Genomic DNA, 18,044 nt, shown 5'->3' with positions numbered 1-18,044 from the left:
ATTTTGAACAGTTTCTCAACCTTTCCTTTTTTCATGACATTGATATTTTTGAAGAATATGGGCCATTATTTTATAGAATGTTCCTCAGTTTAAGTTTGTCAGTGTTTCCTCATGATCACATGCAGGTTATGTCTCTGACCAGAATACTACATACATGATCTTGTGTTGCTTTTAGGGAATCACATTCAGAGACACATGATATCCATCTGCCCCTTATTGATGATGAAGATTATTGGTGATAATCATCTGGTGAAAGTATTGTCCACTTTCTTCCATTTTTTTCTACTGCATAGTTAGATTTTTCTCCTTGCAGTGTACAATCAATCTGTGGGATAATTCACTGAGAATATGCAAATACCCTTTTCTCATGAAACTTAACACTTCAATCTTGCCTGATCAATCTTTACTATTATAGTTGTAAATAGTAATTTTCCAACTCTACCACCTTTCCCATATTTTTAATTGACATTCTGCTATATAATAAAGGGTCTTCCCTTCTCCCTTACTTTTTGATTTATTATCATTATGGATTCATGGATTTCTGTTTTATTCAATGGGTTATAATCCATTACAGTCCTAATTTATTTTGATGCCAGTTTGTCCCAAATTTGGCCAGTTGTAGTCCCTTTTGCAGCCTCACATGGCCATCATTCTTTGAGCAGTCCCTTACTTTCTGGCGTAACATACCATGTTCCAAGTACATTTGGTACCTTCTCTGCCCCTGCCCTGGAATCAGCCATTTCTATAAGAAGCCCCTTTTCCTTTGGTGGGAAATGGTATTTAACCAAGATCTGGGTGTTAGGTGTACTCATTGTCACCGGAACATTTACAAAAGATTCTGACATTTGTTGTAGCTTGGATCAAGGGATGATTTACCACACAATCTTTTGTTTACACAGCTAACTTAAAAATTCACATTTTGATCCATTTCTAAAGAAGATGGACATGGTGTGGAAACATCTATATATCCGTTCCAGAATACTGCCTAAAAATTCTTACTGGGTGATACTTTATATCCTCATTGGATTCTCCTTACCTTTGTTTATGGGACTGGATCAATTTCTACTCAATTCTAGAAATTGGGCGGATTTGAGATATAGCATTAAGAAGATTAATGTAATTACTCCTGCATTTTTTAAAAAGATTTTTGAAAAAGTGTTTATTTATTTAAAAAAAATTTTTTTAATGTTTATTGATTTTTGAGACAGAGACAGAGCATGAAGGGGGGAGGGTCAGAGAGAGAGAGACACAGAATCTGAAACAGGCTCCAGGCTATCAGCTGTCAGCACAGATCCCAACGCATGGCTCAAACTCATGGACCGCGAGATCATGACCTGAGCTGAAGTTGGCCGCTCAACCGACTGAGCCACCCAGGCACCCCTTTTTATTTAAGTAATCTCTATACCCAACAAAGGGCTTGAACTCACAATCCTGAGATCAAGAGTTGCATGTTCTTCTGACTGAGCCAGCCAGGTGTGCCCCTGATTACTACAGCATTTTTAAGTATTCTTCAGTTCTATGGTTTTTCAGAACACTTAGGTCATTTTCTGGCATTGTCCAATTCATTTTTTGTAATCAAGTGTTTTTTTCCTTAGGGGCATATTAATAAATGCACTAATTAGTTTAAATCAAGAAGACTGAGATTTTGAGTAGATAGGAGCACTCAGAATTCCTTCTTAAATGTATCTAATTTTTCCTGAGGTTTTAGAAATTCTTTAAATATGGCTTTCACATCTGCCTTCGTCTTGGTTCAAAATCTACTCTTCATAATTTTAAGTGAAAATTTCAACTTTACAATTACAAGTTCAGGTGGGAAAGGAGATGACCTTTGTGTGTTTAAATGGTAGGTGGAACATAAAAAGAAGAGAGATTGTGTATGTGAATGGAATTGTTTACAGATGCCTGGCTGGCTCAGTCAGTAGAGCATGTGTCTCTTGATCTGGGGGTTACAAGTTTGAGCCCCACGCTGGATGTAGAGATTACTTAAAAAATAATAAAATCTTAAAAAAAAAGGAATTGTTTAATCATTATATTGTACATCTGAAACTAATATAACACTGTAGTCAATTATACTTGAATTTAAAAAAAGGAAGGGAGATTGTATAATGGAGTAGAGAAAGGACACAAGATGAATAGGGAATTCCCAAGAGTGAAACAATACTAAATTTTTCACATTTTTTCATTAGCTTTAGCCATAGACTCTTTTGGGAAACAATTCTATTGTCAAGACTAAGCTCTGATTCTTTCTGATGGCAATCAAAGAAGGCTGACCTTCTTGGTTAGGTATTTTGTCACCTTATTGTTCTAAGTCCCTCCGAAAAGGACAATCAGTCATAATTAAAGATTCCCCCAAGATGCCACTGTAGTTCTTGATTATTCTTGGTGAAATTGTGCCATTTGAAAAGATGGCATGGTAAGTAAGAACTGTAGTGATGTAATGGAGAGGCAGAGAACCCCATGAGAACTGACCTGGATGAAGCATTGTTTATGGTTTCTGTGTCTCCATATCCTAACTAATGGCTTGCTGTCATCACCACTATGCATGAAAACCTCTGGTCCCAGTTCAGGCATTGAAAATAATCAAGGCAGTTCTCAGAAGCACAAAGATAAGACTAAGGAGTGTTCTTACAAAGTTTTGAAAGATGACCTAAACCACGTTTGTCCAAAGGATTCCATTATAATGACGTTTTTTTATTCTTTATTCTCCACAACTAATTTGAATGGTGGGCTTACCAAATATATGCCTGCTTTCTCTCTATAGACTTCATATAAACAAACAAAACAAAAGCAAAAATTAAACAGGAGTAAAAAATACAGGCCACTTTTAACAAAAGGACAAAGGATAACAAAACAGAACCCAAAGTTTTATTCTTAGTCCTGGGAATCAAAAATAAATTTAGTGCCAAAGAGCTTAACAAAGTTCAGAGCTTCAGATTCAGTGTGAAACTTACCTCATTATTATGGGTCAAGTGAATTTGAATGGGTGCAGACCCAAAGATTCTCAAATTTGCCCCCTCTTACCATATCAAGGAGTGTGGAAATGGGGATCTCAACAGAATCTAGGCAGCACCTTGAGATTGTTAAAACTCTACAACAGAAGAACATCAGTGACCTGCCCGTGTCTTAATAAACCAAGTACATTTAGCTTTCTGCAGTAAGACAGAATGCCCCATAGGCACAGTTTAGAAACATCTTAATCTGGGAAGGTCAGGGAGGACTTTTAAAATGAGTATTACGGGGTGCCTGGGTGGCTCAGTCAGTTGGTTAAGCAACCGACTCTTAATTTTGGCTCAAGTTGTGATCTCAGTTTGTAACATCAAGCCCTGCGTTGGGCTCCATGCTGACAGCATGGAGCCTGCTTGGGATTCCCTCTCTCCCTCTCTCCCACACCCCTCTCTCCCTCTCTCTCTCCCTCTCTCCCCCCAACCCCTGCTTGCACGAACACATACTCTCTCTCTCCCAAAATAAATAAATAAACTTAAATAAAATGAGTATTAGGTGCGTACAGAGCAGAGTAAATGTCTTTTCTTCTAGGGCAAAATACATACATACATACATACATACATACATACATATTCATGCTTGGATCAAGTGCTCGTAGTGGGTGTTTTGTAAAGTAGGGAGCTGGTTAGAATAGGAAGATTGGAAAAAGAAGTTATTTGCTGATTGGTTCAGGGTTCAAAGCCAGATTTTTTTTTTTTTTTAAACTGTGGGGAAATATATCCTAAGGATTCACTTGAGATTTGGGTCAGTTATAGTGGTTTATGAGTTAAGATGTTACAAGGGGGTTATAAACTCATTTCTCATTCTCTTAATTTATCTTTTCCCTCACTTTGGATTTTCCTGCATAGGCTGACCACACTTATCTGGAGGTAATGAATCTGGTAAACTTACGTTTCTGAAACACAATACTTGGGCCCTTAACTTCTGGATTAACTTCCACATCTGTAAAATGACAAAAGAGACTCCATGATCCCTTCTAGCTTTTAATGACTTGAGATTTTAAGTAAGTTAACTATGAAAGACTGTTTACAAGAGAAGTAATACAGATGTCCCCTTATACATATATGAATAGAGAGATGCAAACTGAACTATAAGAAGATAGATAGCATCCATCCCCTAACATGTTGTCAGAGACTAACTGAAGGATAAGATGAAAATGCCTATTATCACTTATATTACTTAACATTGTATAAAATACAATATCTAGGCCTTGAAATATGTGTAAGATCACCCTAATATCCTCCTCAGTGGGGGAAACTGAAAGCCTTTCCCCTAAGATCAGGAACACGACAGTGTTGGCCACTCTCACCATTGTTGTTCAACATAGTCCAGGAAGTCCTAGCCTCAGCAATCAGAATACAGTAAGAAATAAAAGGCATTCAAATCAGCAAGGAAGAAGTCCAGCTTTCACTCTTTGCAGGTGACATGATATGTGGAAAATCTGAAAGACTCCACCAAAAGATTGCTGGAACCAGTACATGAATTCAGCAAAGTCACAGGATATAAAATCAATGTACAGAAATCTGTGACATTTCTATCCACCGATAATGAAGTAGCAGAAAGAGAAAACGAGGAATCAATATCATTTACAATTGTGCTCAGAACTATAAGATACCTAGGAATAAACCTAACCAAAGAGGTAAAACTATAGAAAACTTATGAAAGAAATTGAAGACACAAAGAAATGGAAAAAACATTCCATGCTCATGGGTTGGAAGAACAAATATTGTTAAAATGTCTACACTACACAAAGCAATCTACACATTCAGTGCAATCCCTATCAAAGTAACACCAGCATTTTTCACAGAGCTAAAACAAACAATGCTAAAATTTGTATGGAAACAGAAAAGACACCAAATAGCCAAAGTAATGTTGAAAAAGAAAACCAAAGTCACAATTCCGGACTTCAAGCTGTATTACAAAGCTGTAATCATCAAGACAGTATGGTACTGTCACAAGAACAGACACATAGATCAATGGAACATAGATCAATAGAGAACCCAGAAATGGACCCACAACTGTATGGTAAAATTAACAACTTAGGAAACAACAGATGTTGGTGAGGATGGGGAGAAAGGGGAAACTTCTTACACTTTTGGTGGGAATGCAAACTGGGCCAGCCACTCTGAAAAACAGTACGTAGTTTTCTCAAAAAGTTAAAAATAGAGCTATTCTACAACCTAGCAAAGGATTTGTATTTATCCAAAGGATACAAAAATATTGATTTGAAGGGGCACATGCACCCCTCTGTTTATAGCAGCACTATCAACAATAGCTAAATTATGGAAAGAGCCCAAATGTCCTTGAACTGATGAATGGGTAAAGAAGATGTGGTACATATTTATATACAATGAAATATACACAGCAGTCAAAAAGAATGAAATCTTGCCATTTGCAACAACGTGGATAGAACTAGGGTTTGCTATGCTAAGTGAAATAAGTCCGTCAGAGAAAGACAAATACCATACGATTTTAATCATACATGGATTTTAAGAAACAAAACAGATGAACATAGAAGAAGGGAAAGAAAAGTAAGATAGAAACAGAGAGGGAGGCAGACTGTTAGAGACTCTTAAATACAGAGAAAAAACTGAGGGTTGCTGGAGGGGAGGGGAGTGGGAGATGGGCTAAATGGGTGATGGGCATTAAGCAGAGCATTTGTTGTGATGAGCACTGGGTGTTATATGTAAGTGATGAATCACTAAATTCTACTCATGAAACCAATACTACACTATATGTTAACTAACTTAAGTAACATATACTACACTATATGTTAACTGACTTAAGTGAAATTAAGTAAAGTCTTAGAAAAATTTTTAAAAAATATGTGTAGGAACTATACGGAAAAAATAAATGTAAGTATATAAATATAATCCCAATAAAAATTTCAGCCTTTCTGTTTTTGAGAGTGGAAAGTTGACAGAAGTATTTTAAAAATCATCTAGAGGAAGAAATTTATGATTATTATGAGAATAATCACGAAATTTGTGAAAAAGAATAGTTATTATATTTCACTTTTCTCCTGATTCTTTCCTAAAAAGAATACTTACGGGTGTCTGGATGGCTCAGTTGGTTAAGCATCCGACTTCGGCTCAAGTCATGATCTCACAGTTTGTGGGTTTGAGCCCTGAGTCAGGGGCTCTGTGCTGACAGCTCAGAGCCTGATGCCTGCTTCGGATTCTGTGTCTCCCTCTCTCTCTGCACCTCCCCTGCTAATGTTCTGTCTCTCTCTCTCTCTCTCTCTCAAAACTAAATAAACATTAAAAAAATTAAATTAAAAAAGGATATTTAAAATATTAATAAATCCCAAAGGACAGCAATGTAAGGAAGAGTTTGGGTGGAAGAAGGGAGAAACATGTGTTATCTCCACCATCATTAATGGAATTATTATAGCCAGGACCATCTGGGACACTGAGAGTTTGTGTAACAGTGTTTAATATAATATAAATAACATAGATATTGTATCATATATACTTAAGTATACTTTATATTTTATGTATAAATATATACTTTATAATTTATAAATCTATAAATTTATATTTTACAATATAATTGTATTTATATTAATTATTAATATTATATTAATTATATATGTCCTATATATATTTCCCAGAATTAAAAGCTAGAAGTATCCAGATTGAAAAGGACAAGCATGTTTCCTGAACAATGAATAAAAAGAGATGGAGAACAAGACATATTTTCATAAAATTTTAATGTATCAGGGAAAGACATGGTCAAAAGAACCTCAGGGAAGATGGGAAAGCATATCATGAATAGAAGAATGAGAATTAGGATCACATTATGCTCTTGATAGGCTAAGGCTGCCAGATTTGACAAATAAAAATAAAGGACATCTAGTTAAATTTGAATTTAAGACAGATGAGTATTTAGTGTAAGTGTATCTTAAATATTGCAAAGGATATACTAAAAAATTTGTTGTTAATCTGATTCAGATTTAACTTGATGAATTTAATTCTTCCAGCAATCCTACAGTGGCAACAATGGATGTAACTCTGGTAAGAACATCCAAGTAAGCCTTATTGACCTTTTCCTTACTGTAAGAAATCAAATAAAGCAACAAGGAGGGAAAAAAACCATCAACTGCAAAACACGCTGTCCTGCTATTTTTTTTTAAGTTTGTTTATTTATTTTGAGAGAAAGAGAGCATATGAGCATGTGCATGCAGGGGATGGGCAGAGAAGGAGGGAGAGGGAATCCTAAGCAGGCTCTGTGCTGTCAGTGCGGAGCCCAACGCAGGCCTCGAACTCCCAAGCTGCCAGATCGTGACCCTAGCTGAAACCAAGTTGCTTAACCAACTGAGTCACCCAGGTGCCCTGTCTTGCTATTTTTAGCAAAACAGGCAACGGATGATACCTGCAGAAACCAAGGACTTAAAAGTTGCTATTAAAGGTTAAATTGTGCAGAAAATGCAAGGACAATGTCAAGGCCCCTTATGAGTAGCAGGCCTCAGAAAGTAGCAGCAAAGCATACTTCCTGAAAGGAGAAACTCATCCAGAAATGCAAACTCTATAGCCTATAAATCTAATAACTGAGGGGTAACGTAAGCTGAGCTTCAGCAGAAGTCACAAGTTGGGATGCAGAGAAAATGCACAGAGTATCTATCTGAGAGGGCTCCTAAACAGCACATCTCAGAAAGATCCAGCAGAATCTTACTCCATGAAGGTCAAGGGCTCATTGGTAAGTGCAAGGGCTCTGTCCTGTTTGCTGCTGCTGCTGGTGAAGGGCCTGGGAATGCAGGGCTGGGAACAAAAATCCTTCCAGACTCAGCTTGGGTCAGAGGACCAAAGGGAGGAGGGCTACACAAAATCTTGTCAGAGGAGCCATGCTGGCTGGAATCTGTGGTCTCTGTGACTGCGAAGAGAGGGCTTCTGAACGGTCTGATGCCTGGCAGGGAACCCTGGCCCCTCCACCATCCATGAACTCACCTGCAAATAGCCGGACCAGGAAAAACCATGTCATTGTAAATTAATGTTGAAGAAAGGCTATGGCAGGACATCAGCACAACGATTTTGTAAGAGAAAATGTGAAAAGAGCTATAAAGATTACAAATGCATCAAAGACATTTACAGGAAAATGATGTCATAGAACAGATGAAGACACTGACCACATGTTACATTACAAGGTAAAAATCTTTTTTTTTTTTTTTTCTTTTTTAGTGTTCCATCTACTAGGTAAAAATCTTAAGGAAACTATCATCTCCATGTAGGAAGACAACAGAAAACCAGCCCAGAAAAAGATTTTTTCCCTGGATTTTATACATTAATAAGAAACAAGCAAATACTTTTTATGTTTTCAATGGGATTTATTTATATTTAAGTAAAAGTAGCAAACGTTAACATAAGTTATTTCCTTTATCATATTTATTTTGTACGACCACATTTTTATCAAGCAGCATTATGGAATGTTCCCTGGGTCCACAACTCTGAACTTTCCAACTATTATATGCATCCTCTTTTCCAACTTTAAACATGACCTTGTACACTGAAGAAGCATGGCTTGTCATTGCAAAGTTGTCGTGTGTGACAACCTGACATCAAAGTAGAAGCCTCTTGATGAAGAATGTTTTATCTTTCATTCATTTAAAAAATGGTATTTTTCTTTTTGTGTGATTATCCATCCCATATGATTTTGTTTTCAATTCTTTTTTCTACTGATACTATGGAATCAAACCAGTTAAAACTAAGGAGTGTAGCAATAAAACCAACCAAATACATATGATGTAATATATAGGATATTTTAGATGATGTTTATGTTTTATATTACACATCTGTATATAATATACTTTGGGCAATAAAAAGTTAGAAGCATGTAAACAAACAGGAAAATTTTTTCTGAAATCAATATATTGTTTCAACAGTCACAAAAACTTGGGTTTCTTTCTTTCCTAGGAGTGCAGTGGAATAGTTTCATATTAAAATAAAAAGGTCTTGTTGCTTTCACTTTTTTCGGATTCCTGTTTTATACATTTTTAGGTAACAGGGAAGAATAACCCTGTAACTTCATTGCGAAAACACCATTACTTGGTTAGATATGATCATCAAATTTTAGACCAACTTTGCTGTCCTCACATTCATGTACATTGATTATTTACTATTTACTTTTCCAAGCATGCGCTTTTGCTAAAGATCCAAACACTAAACTGGGAAGTCGTTGGCTATAATAAATGTACAGTGACTGATTATTTAGGACAATGACAAATCGTAGGGGTTGAAGTTTTTGTTGCTGTAGTAAGAGCTCTATTGTGTTAAGTTAGCTGTGCAGAGAAGCGTTTGGGGACAGGAAAATGCATATTTCCAAGAAACCATATTGCATGCTTATTTGACTACTAGAAATTCTCTGGTTTGATGCATCACTGATATTTATGGTGGAATCTACATGCAGCTTCTTCAGCAAGCTTGTTGCTCCATCGAGAGCCAGCGATATTCCAGACATCTCCCAGCCTGTCACCATGTCTCTCTGTGCTCACTGCCAGGGAGGTTGCAGATTCTCCAACAAAATCCAATGTTAGATTCAAAACTGAAGATGTTTTATTTCAGATACCTACAATACCTAGAGAAAGCAAATTTCAAAAAAACAACAAATTTATGTTAGAGTTCTTACAGTGCTTTTAACAGTTGTATGAGTTATTGTGCCTACTATAAATTTTTGCCTAAAAATACAAATTGTTAATAGGAACTATTACTACTGAGGTGACTTAGAAATTATTTTATCATCTATTCGAGAAATTCCAGCATAGACAACAGTTAAAATATTTTACATATATTTTTATCTCAAATGACTTAAAAAAATCTTTGTATTGGGTAAAATTTCAAATCCACAAAGTAAAATGAACCATCCCCACATACCCATCAATCATCCTAAAAAAATTATCACCAATTCTGTTTGTCATTCTTCAGTAGCATTTATTGACTGCTTAAATAGCAGGCAATTCCCCAAATCTGGTTTACCTCTTTCAAAAGTCACAAAAACCAAATGAGGTAGGTTAGAGGCAGAATTACTATAAAGTTAATAAAGATTGCTTGCATGAGTGCCTTCCAATATGTTCACATGTTTATTTATTTTTGTTAAATTTGCAAAAGTTAGATATTTCGACTATAATCAGTTGAGACCACCGCCTTTCCCTTTCAACTGCCCCTTAGCCATATTTTCTCTCTGATTGTAACCATGGGGTGGCAATGGGTATTTCTGGGATTTTACCACGGATTGACTGGGATATCCTTTTGTGCTTTGTCATGTCTCCGATTTATAGTTATATTAATGGTGGCCATTCCAGTTTGTAGTATCCTTTAGCAAAAATATGACTATGGTCAATTCAAAGAATGTCTAAGAGGACTCACTCCATAGAAAGCTTGAAACGCCCTGAAATCTTATAGCTCATGTATCATAGAAATTTAACAGAGGTTTCCCCAAATTTGACAACAATCCTAAAATTTATATTGCTACAAAAGAGTTAAGAATTTGAAAGAAAACTCTTAAACATGTCAAAAAGAAAAAAATACATTTTTTAATCTACTATAGTAGGGGATGGTCTAAATTATTTTTTTATTCTTTCTGTAGAAAAGGCTATTATAAACTTGTCAAATGAAGAGGCAATCAACATGTATGCAACTCAAAAAAAGTAGGATGAAAGTATTATAGAGCTGTTAGTAAAAATATTATATAATTTCCTCTACATTATGTGATATTTGAGAAATTTGTTAACTTTTAAACAGTATGTCATTTTGGGGCGTCTGGCTGGGTCAGTCAGAGCATGCAACTCTTGATCTCGAGGTCATAAATTTGAGCCCCACTTTGGATGTGGAGCCTATGTGGAATTTTAGCTGATTGTGTATTCATAATTTTGTATTTCTTGAAGTGAGTTCTCCAAATACCATTAAGCCTTAGGTCCCACAGATCCTGAATCCATTCCTAGGTAGGTAGTATTATTATCCCTGTATAAATTGATATTTAGAGAGTTCAAGTGACTTTCCAAAGGCCACACATTTATTAAGAAGTGGAACAGTCTTCAAAACCAGACTTTCTGACCCTAAAACATATAATTCTATATGTAAACTTGGCTAGCCTATGATACCCAGTTGTTTGGCCAAACACCAGTCCAGATGTTGCCATAAAGGTATTTTTTAGATGGGATTAACATTTAAAGCAGTAGATTTTCAGTAAAGCAGATTATCCTCCATGATATGGGTGGGTTTCACCTAGTAAGTTGTAAGCCTTAAGAGAAAAGGCTGAAGTTTTTTGGGGAAGGAGGAATTCTGCCTTCACACTGCCTTTGAACTCAAGACTGCAACATCAACTCTTCCCTGGGTCTCTAGCCTGCTAGCCTGTCTTGCAGATTTCAGACTCACCACACCTCACAACTGTGTGTGCCAATTCCTTCAAATGTCTCTTTATATACATCCTATTGGTTCTGCTTCTCTGGAGAACTATGACTAGTGCAATAAGAAATACAAAGGACTATAGTACTACATCAAAATAAAAAGCTTTTGCACAGGGAAGGAAACCATCAACAAAAACAAAAAGGCAACGTACTGAATGGGAGAAGATATTTGCAAATGACATATCTGATAAAGGATTAATATCTAAAATATATAAAGAACTGATACAACTCAACATCAAAACAAAACAAAACAAAACCCAAACAATCCACTTAAAAAAATGGGCAGAGGACCTGAATGGACAATTTTCCAAAGAAGATATACAGATGGTTAATAAGCACATGAAAAGATTCTCAACATCATTTAATCATCAGAGAAATGCAAATCAAAGCCACGGTGAGACATTCATTATCTTACACATGTCAGAATGACTAAAATCAAAAACACAAGAAAAACAAGCATTGGCAAGGATGTGGAGGAAAAGTAAGCCTCACACGCCATTGGTGGGAATGTAAATTGGTACGGCCACTGTGAAGAACAGTATGGAGTTTCCTCAAAAAATAAAAAAAAACATACCATATGATCCAATAATCTTACTGCTGGGTACTTACCTAAAGAAAATGAAAATAGTAATTTGGAAAGATATATGCTCCTCTGTGTTTACTGAAGCATTATTTGCAATAGCCAAGATATGGAAGCAACCTAAAAGCCCAATAGACTAATGGATAAGGAAGATGTAGTGTGTGTGTGTGTGTGTGTGTGTGTGTGTGTGTGTGTGCGCGCGCGTGCACGCACGTGCGTACACACACACAGGAGTATTATGCAGCCATAAAAAGGATGAAATCATGCCATTTGTGACAACATGGATGGACCTAGAGAATATTATGCTAAGAGAAATGAGTCAGGCTGAGAAACACAAATACCATATGATTTCTCTCATATGTGGAATCTTAAGAAAAAAAGAATAAACAAAAGCAGAATTATACCTGCAAATACAGAGAACAAACCGATGGTTGCCAGAGGGGAGACTGGGGGGAATGGGCAAAATGGGTGAAGGGGATTGGGAGATACAGGCTTCCAGTTATGGAATGAATAAGTATGGAAATAAAAGGCACAGCATAAGGAGTATAGTCAATGGTATTGTGATAGTGTCATATGGTTACGGAGGGTAGCTACTCTTAGGGTGAGCATAGCATAATATATAAACTTGTTGAATTGCTATGTTGTACACCTGTAATGTAACATTTTGTGTCTACATTCAAATTTAAAAAATGACTAAGAAAAGGTTCTTCAAAAAATACAAAGAACTATATGTTCGTGTTGGCTTTCTAATAGTTACTAATCAGATAATCTTGGCAATTCACTTAACTTCATTTTGGCTTTAGTTTCTTTATCTGCAAAGTAAAGAAATCATTTTAGACCAGGATTTCTTAATCTTGGCACAATTCACATTTTGGGTTAGGTAATACTTTGTCGTGAGGGGGACTGTCCTATGCTTTGTAGGAGGTTAGCAGCATCTGTGGCTCTGTCCACTAGATGCCAGTAGTATCATCCAGTTGTGACAATGATGTATATCTCCAGACATTTTCAAGTATCTCCTAGCTGGGAGGCAGGGGACAAAAATCCGTCCCATTCTATTTGAGCACTGCTATATTGGATCATCTTTAAGTAATAATAAATGCATATGTAACGTTATTGTGGAGATTATATAGGCTGAGGCAGCTTTGGAAATTTCAGGAGAAGGCTGTTTGACCATTTAGTGGGATGTTATAGAGGCGATATGCTAATATTCTGTTATTCTTATTTGCCTCAGTTCCTGTAAGAAAGAAAAAAAATGGAGGGAGGCCAGAAAGGTTGGCAACATAAAGCTCTTGGCAAAGCATAAGCTGCAGGCAACTTGAGGGCAGTCATAGGAGTGAGAGAGAATAGATAAAAAGTGAAGAACGATGGAATTTAGGGCTTATCCTCTCAGAAATAAATCTTATCTGGGAAACAGTTGTTTCAAATCCAAGCCACCAGTGGCAACCTTGCACTCAGTACTGGGTGGAGGGCATGGTCTACCACAGGGCCCGTGGGTGGGGGTTGCTGGGCTTTGTGGATGCACAGGAATTTGTAGAAGTCTACATGATTTTGCAGTGCATATTGCCTTGCTAATAGTAATGCAAAGAAAGTTATTTTTCCAAAGAATACTTTTGGGGGTGGGATGAGGAGGGAGTATGGTTTGCCTGAGTAAGTGCAGTTATCTTCAGGCTCCTTCCTGTTAAATGACCAAGAAGAGAAAAACATAGCAGCATTCCACTAGATGGTGCTATATCAGACTTATTCATGAAACATGGCTAAATTAAGTTTGATATGACCCTGTCTTTCCCAGCATGTTTTCTCAGTCCTTTTGAAATGATTTAGATTTAGCTATACTTCAAATGAAAGATACCTGCCAATTAAATTAATTACCTGCCAATTAATTTGGATTTAGCTATACTTCAAATGAAAGATACCTGCCAATTAAAAAAATTTTTTCCATTCTAGGGTTAATCTCCACCTCTGATTCAAAATACACACATTTCCATTCCAAGCAAGTTGTCAACAAAGTGAGGCTCAGGCCCAGAAGGCACCAGAACATGCTGTGTTCTTAGCAAAAGATTTGTTCCTTTTTTCTATTTTAATCATTGCCATAGTCAGGTGATTAATAACAGTACTACTGGGTTGCGAGTACAAGCAAAATTGATATAAAACCCTTTTAGCTTTAATTTCTTTAACACTTTGCTGACTGATAGTCAGAGTTGAGTTTTGTGCCTACCCTTGGCAGGCTGAGGCATTAAAAAGGCAGGAGTTGGGATATTGAAATACTATGCACAGCTCTGAAATATAATTGTGTGCTCCAAAAGGTAGCCCATTATATAGCAGACCCTTGGAGTTCTGGTTACATGGCATTTAGCAAGGGAACTTAGCTACTTGGATAACTGGGTAGCCTCATGTCAAAACAAGCAGTTCTAAGGGCTCATTTAAGCAATTATTTCCCAACTGGGAAGTTGTGGGATTCACAGCCTACTGAAATTTTTCATCAGAAAAAGGATACAAATATCCTATCTTTTATAAATCTGTAAGTCAGTCTACCAGTATGGATGAGCCAAGGGAAGGAACCCCCTGCAGTCGTTATAAGTGGTTTTTTGTTTGTTTTGTTTTGTTTTTAAGGAAGAGAAACTATTGTTGACCCTCATCAGAGTGAGGCTTCAGTTATATAGCAAAATAGTAAGGGGCCATCAAAGGCGGTGGGGATAGTAGTCAGGGTGGAGGATAGGTGGGGAGAATTACTGCATTACACATGGCCCAAATCCCATTTAAAACACGGTCAGAAAATAAAGTCAAAATAAAATGGTGTCAAAGGTGGCTCGAGTTAGGCAGAGAACAAGTAAAGTCAAAGTCAAAGATAGAAGTCAAGAAAATGGAAGAAAAACCTGCCCTCATGTATTTCCCATATACCTCTGTTTATCAAAAAATATTAAAAACATAATAGTGCATTTTTTTCCCACATATTTTCCATCAAAATAATGGAGAGGAAAGCTGAGCACAAGCAAACCAGCTGGGACACTGGGTTGCTAAAGCAAACACAAAATTCCACTTGAACAGTTTTGCCTAAGGGCAGGGCCTGATCATGAAGTGTATTTCCTTCAAAACTCACTAGCAATAATTCTTTCTCTTAGTATAGTAGAAACATCTTGGTAAAAATCCTTATCAAACAAGTACAAACTATAACAACTGATTTAAAGATTTAAAGACAGCGAGAAGCAGAAGGAAGGATGGCAGAGGGGACCCTTCAGGACTTCCAGCCAGTAGTCGGTGCATGAACCACTGTTTGGAGTTGTAAGTTCAGTCCCATTGATGTACCTCAGATCTCCCTGGGGTCTGTGTCTCCCCTGTTCTAGAGAAACAGTTCTTAAATTATCAAGTGTCCCTCCTCTGGCTCCTTTCTACCCCCACTCATAAGTTAACATACATTCTGTGAAAAAAAAAGAAAGAAAAGTTTCTCAGTAAAACACATTTGAAAACCACTCATACTCTATCTCCATTTTAGAGATTTCTGGTGCACTTGGGCATTTTAAAGAATATAAAATATGCTGAGAAGCTCTGGGAAAGGAAAATCTGTATCTGAACTTAGCATTTCCCAAATTGAAGTCCCCTTCCCCATCCTCACCTTCACCCCCACGAATACCTATTAGTGTTTCACAGGCCACTAGTATTCTCTAGAAGAGTGTTCACGGAATGCTACTCCAGGGATAAAAGTATTACACCTTTTGGCCCCATTGAGAGGATTGTGAAGATTGAGCAGACTTACCAAAAGGATCTACTTAATATCCTGAGAGTTCAGATTTTTGCTTAAATTTGGCTTCTTGGTACAGTTGTTTAGCTTTTGCCCTATCATTCTCCTAATTGAAACATCATCTGTGTTGGGAAATAACTGTTTTGTGACTCCTGTAAACAACAACAACAATAAATACACAAAAACACTTTTTGAGGCCTTTGCATCATAAGGTATGAACTGAGATAAAACATCAAACAATTCACATTATACTTTTGTCTCCACTTCACAAAGGCAGCCCAAACACCCATGAGATATTTAAATAGATGAGTAATATAGGCAGGGTTTTCAAAGCAAAGCAAGAGATATGGAAGGTCTATGTCTTCCTATGGTACCACTCAACTTTAACCTTGCTACTTGCTCTTAACTCTAGATCCCCTTGCTCCACAATGTTAGGAATTTATTTTTATCCATTCCCAGCAAACAGTTGAGACAACTAGATTCTGACTGATCCTTTTGTAGCTAAGAAATGGTATATTAAAATACAGAGAGCTCAGATTCATTGATTTCCTAAATTTGTTTGATATTTGCAAAAAAAAATTATTTGGTAATCTAGATTATTATATTTGAGGAGATTCATTAACTTAAAAACCATAAATAGGAAATTAGCCTCTATTTTTCTAGCATAAAAGATAAGGGATCTACAACCAAGATAAGAAACAGAAAATAAGATATAAACTGCTACTTGAAATTTTGTTTGAAAGGATTTTGAAAAGCATTTTTCTAAAGCTATGAATTTAAAAAGTTCAAACGTCACTGAAATAAAATTTAGTTTTATTTTAATGACTGCTTTAATATAAATTTTTTCTGCAAAATATACCATATTTAATAAGAGGTTTAGGCTATCTTGAGATTTTCCTTTCATAGAAAAATAAACAACAAAAAGACCATGAAACAATGACTTAACTTGGAATGATAAAAGAATTTCAAATTAATGTGACAATGTACTACAATTATATTATCACCTATGATTTCTTGAACTTCATTCTGATTCATAGCTGGTTTTACAGCTTTGTCCCTCGAAGTAGAGGACTTTGCGCCCGTCAGGCTGTGTGTGGCCATGTATTCGTTCGTGTAAAGTACTTGCATTAAATCATTAATAAACTTCTGAGGCTTGCTCTTGTTACAACGGGCAATCTGCCATTTTTCAATCTTGAACTAAAAAATACAAAATAATAATTGAACCTGAACAAAGAAAAGGAAAGTATCTGCAGAAATATATTACTGATTGAGTTAAGACACACTAGAAAACACAATTAACGTTCTTTAAGGTGATGAATTTACTTAAAAAAAATTTTTTTTAAGGTTTATTCATTTTTCAGAGACAGAACGTGAGCAGGGGAGGGGCAGAGAGAGAGGGAGACACAGAATCTGAAGCAGCTCCAGGCTCTGAGCTGTCAGCACAGTGCCCGACAAGGGGCTCGAACTCACGGACTGTGAGATCATAACCCTAGCGGAAGTCAGACACTCCACCAATTGAACCACACAGGCACCCTGGTGATGAATTTACTTTTAATATGTATTTTACATTTCAGGGGTTCAAGTTCAATGTTATCTTTGATATAGCTCCCAATATTTATGTAGTGTTTGTCCCAGAGTACATACAAATTCTTGTATGTGATCTGGATTTGATGGTTTAAGAATGAGTCCCATCCCCAACACCTCCTACTAAATGTGGTAGGCAGAATAATGGCCCACTGAAGATATCCCCATCCCTGGAGTCTGTGAATATGTTACCTTATAAGGGAAAAACAACTTTGTAAGCGTGATTAAAGTTAACTACCTTGAGATGAGAAAATTATCCTGGGTTATACAGGTGGACCCAATTTTATCACAGAGCACTTAGATGCAGAAGAGGGAGGCAGAAGAGTGGATCAGAAAAAAGATGCAGGGGGCACCTGGGTGGCTCAGTCGGTTAAACGTCCAACTCTTGATTTCAGTTCAGGTCATGTGCTGAAGTGCAGACCCTGCTTGGGATTCTCTCTTTCTCTCTCCCTCTGATGCTCCCCCCACCTCTCAAATATAAATAAATAAATAAATAAATAAATAATAAATAAATAAATAAATAAATATTAAGAAAAAAATGCAGAAGAAGGAGGACAGAGTGGAAGAGTGAGAGAGGCTTTGCCTGTCATGGTGGAATGGACCACAAACCAAGGAATATGGTTGCCTATAGAAGTGGGAATGGACTCCAGTGTATAGTCAGCAAGAAAACGGGAACCCAGTTCAACAACCACAAGAAACTGAATTCTATGATAACCTAAATGGCAGGAAACAGATTCTTCCAT

General features: G+C 36.7%; 1 protein-coding gene across 2 annotated transcripts in view; it reads right to left on the bottom strand.

Annotated features, from left to right (window-relative positions):
• Positions 1–8,378: 8,378 nt before the first annotated feature.
• The window catches only part of BEND6 (BEN domain containing 6), a 63,376-nt gene continuing 53,710 nt past the window's right edge, over positions 8,379–18,044 (bottom strand). For both annotated transcript variants that reach the window (XM_007095546.3, XM_007095547.3), the window contains 3 exons: positions 16,722–16,914; positions 15,733–15,869; positions 8,379–9,573 (listed from right to left, as the gene is read on the bottom strand). In XM_007095546.3, the coding sequence (XP_007095608.1) occupies positions 15,742–15,869; positions 16,722–16,914 (321 nt within the window). In that variant the 3' untranslated portion in view covers positions 8,379–9,573; positions 15,733–15,741. The remainder of the gene's footprint in view (positions 9,574–15,732; positions 15,870–16,721; positions 16,915–18,044) is intronic.

This window comes from Panthera tigris, chromosome B2 (genome assembly GCF_018350195.1).
Source record: "Panthera tigris isolate Pti1 chromosome B2, P.tigris_Pti1_mat1.1, whole genome shotgun sequence".
NCBI classification, from domain to species: Eukaryota; Metazoa; Chordata; class Mammalia; order Carnivora; family Felidae; genus Panthera; species Panthera tigris.
This window is presented reverse-complemented; position numbering and strand designations above follow the sequence as displayed.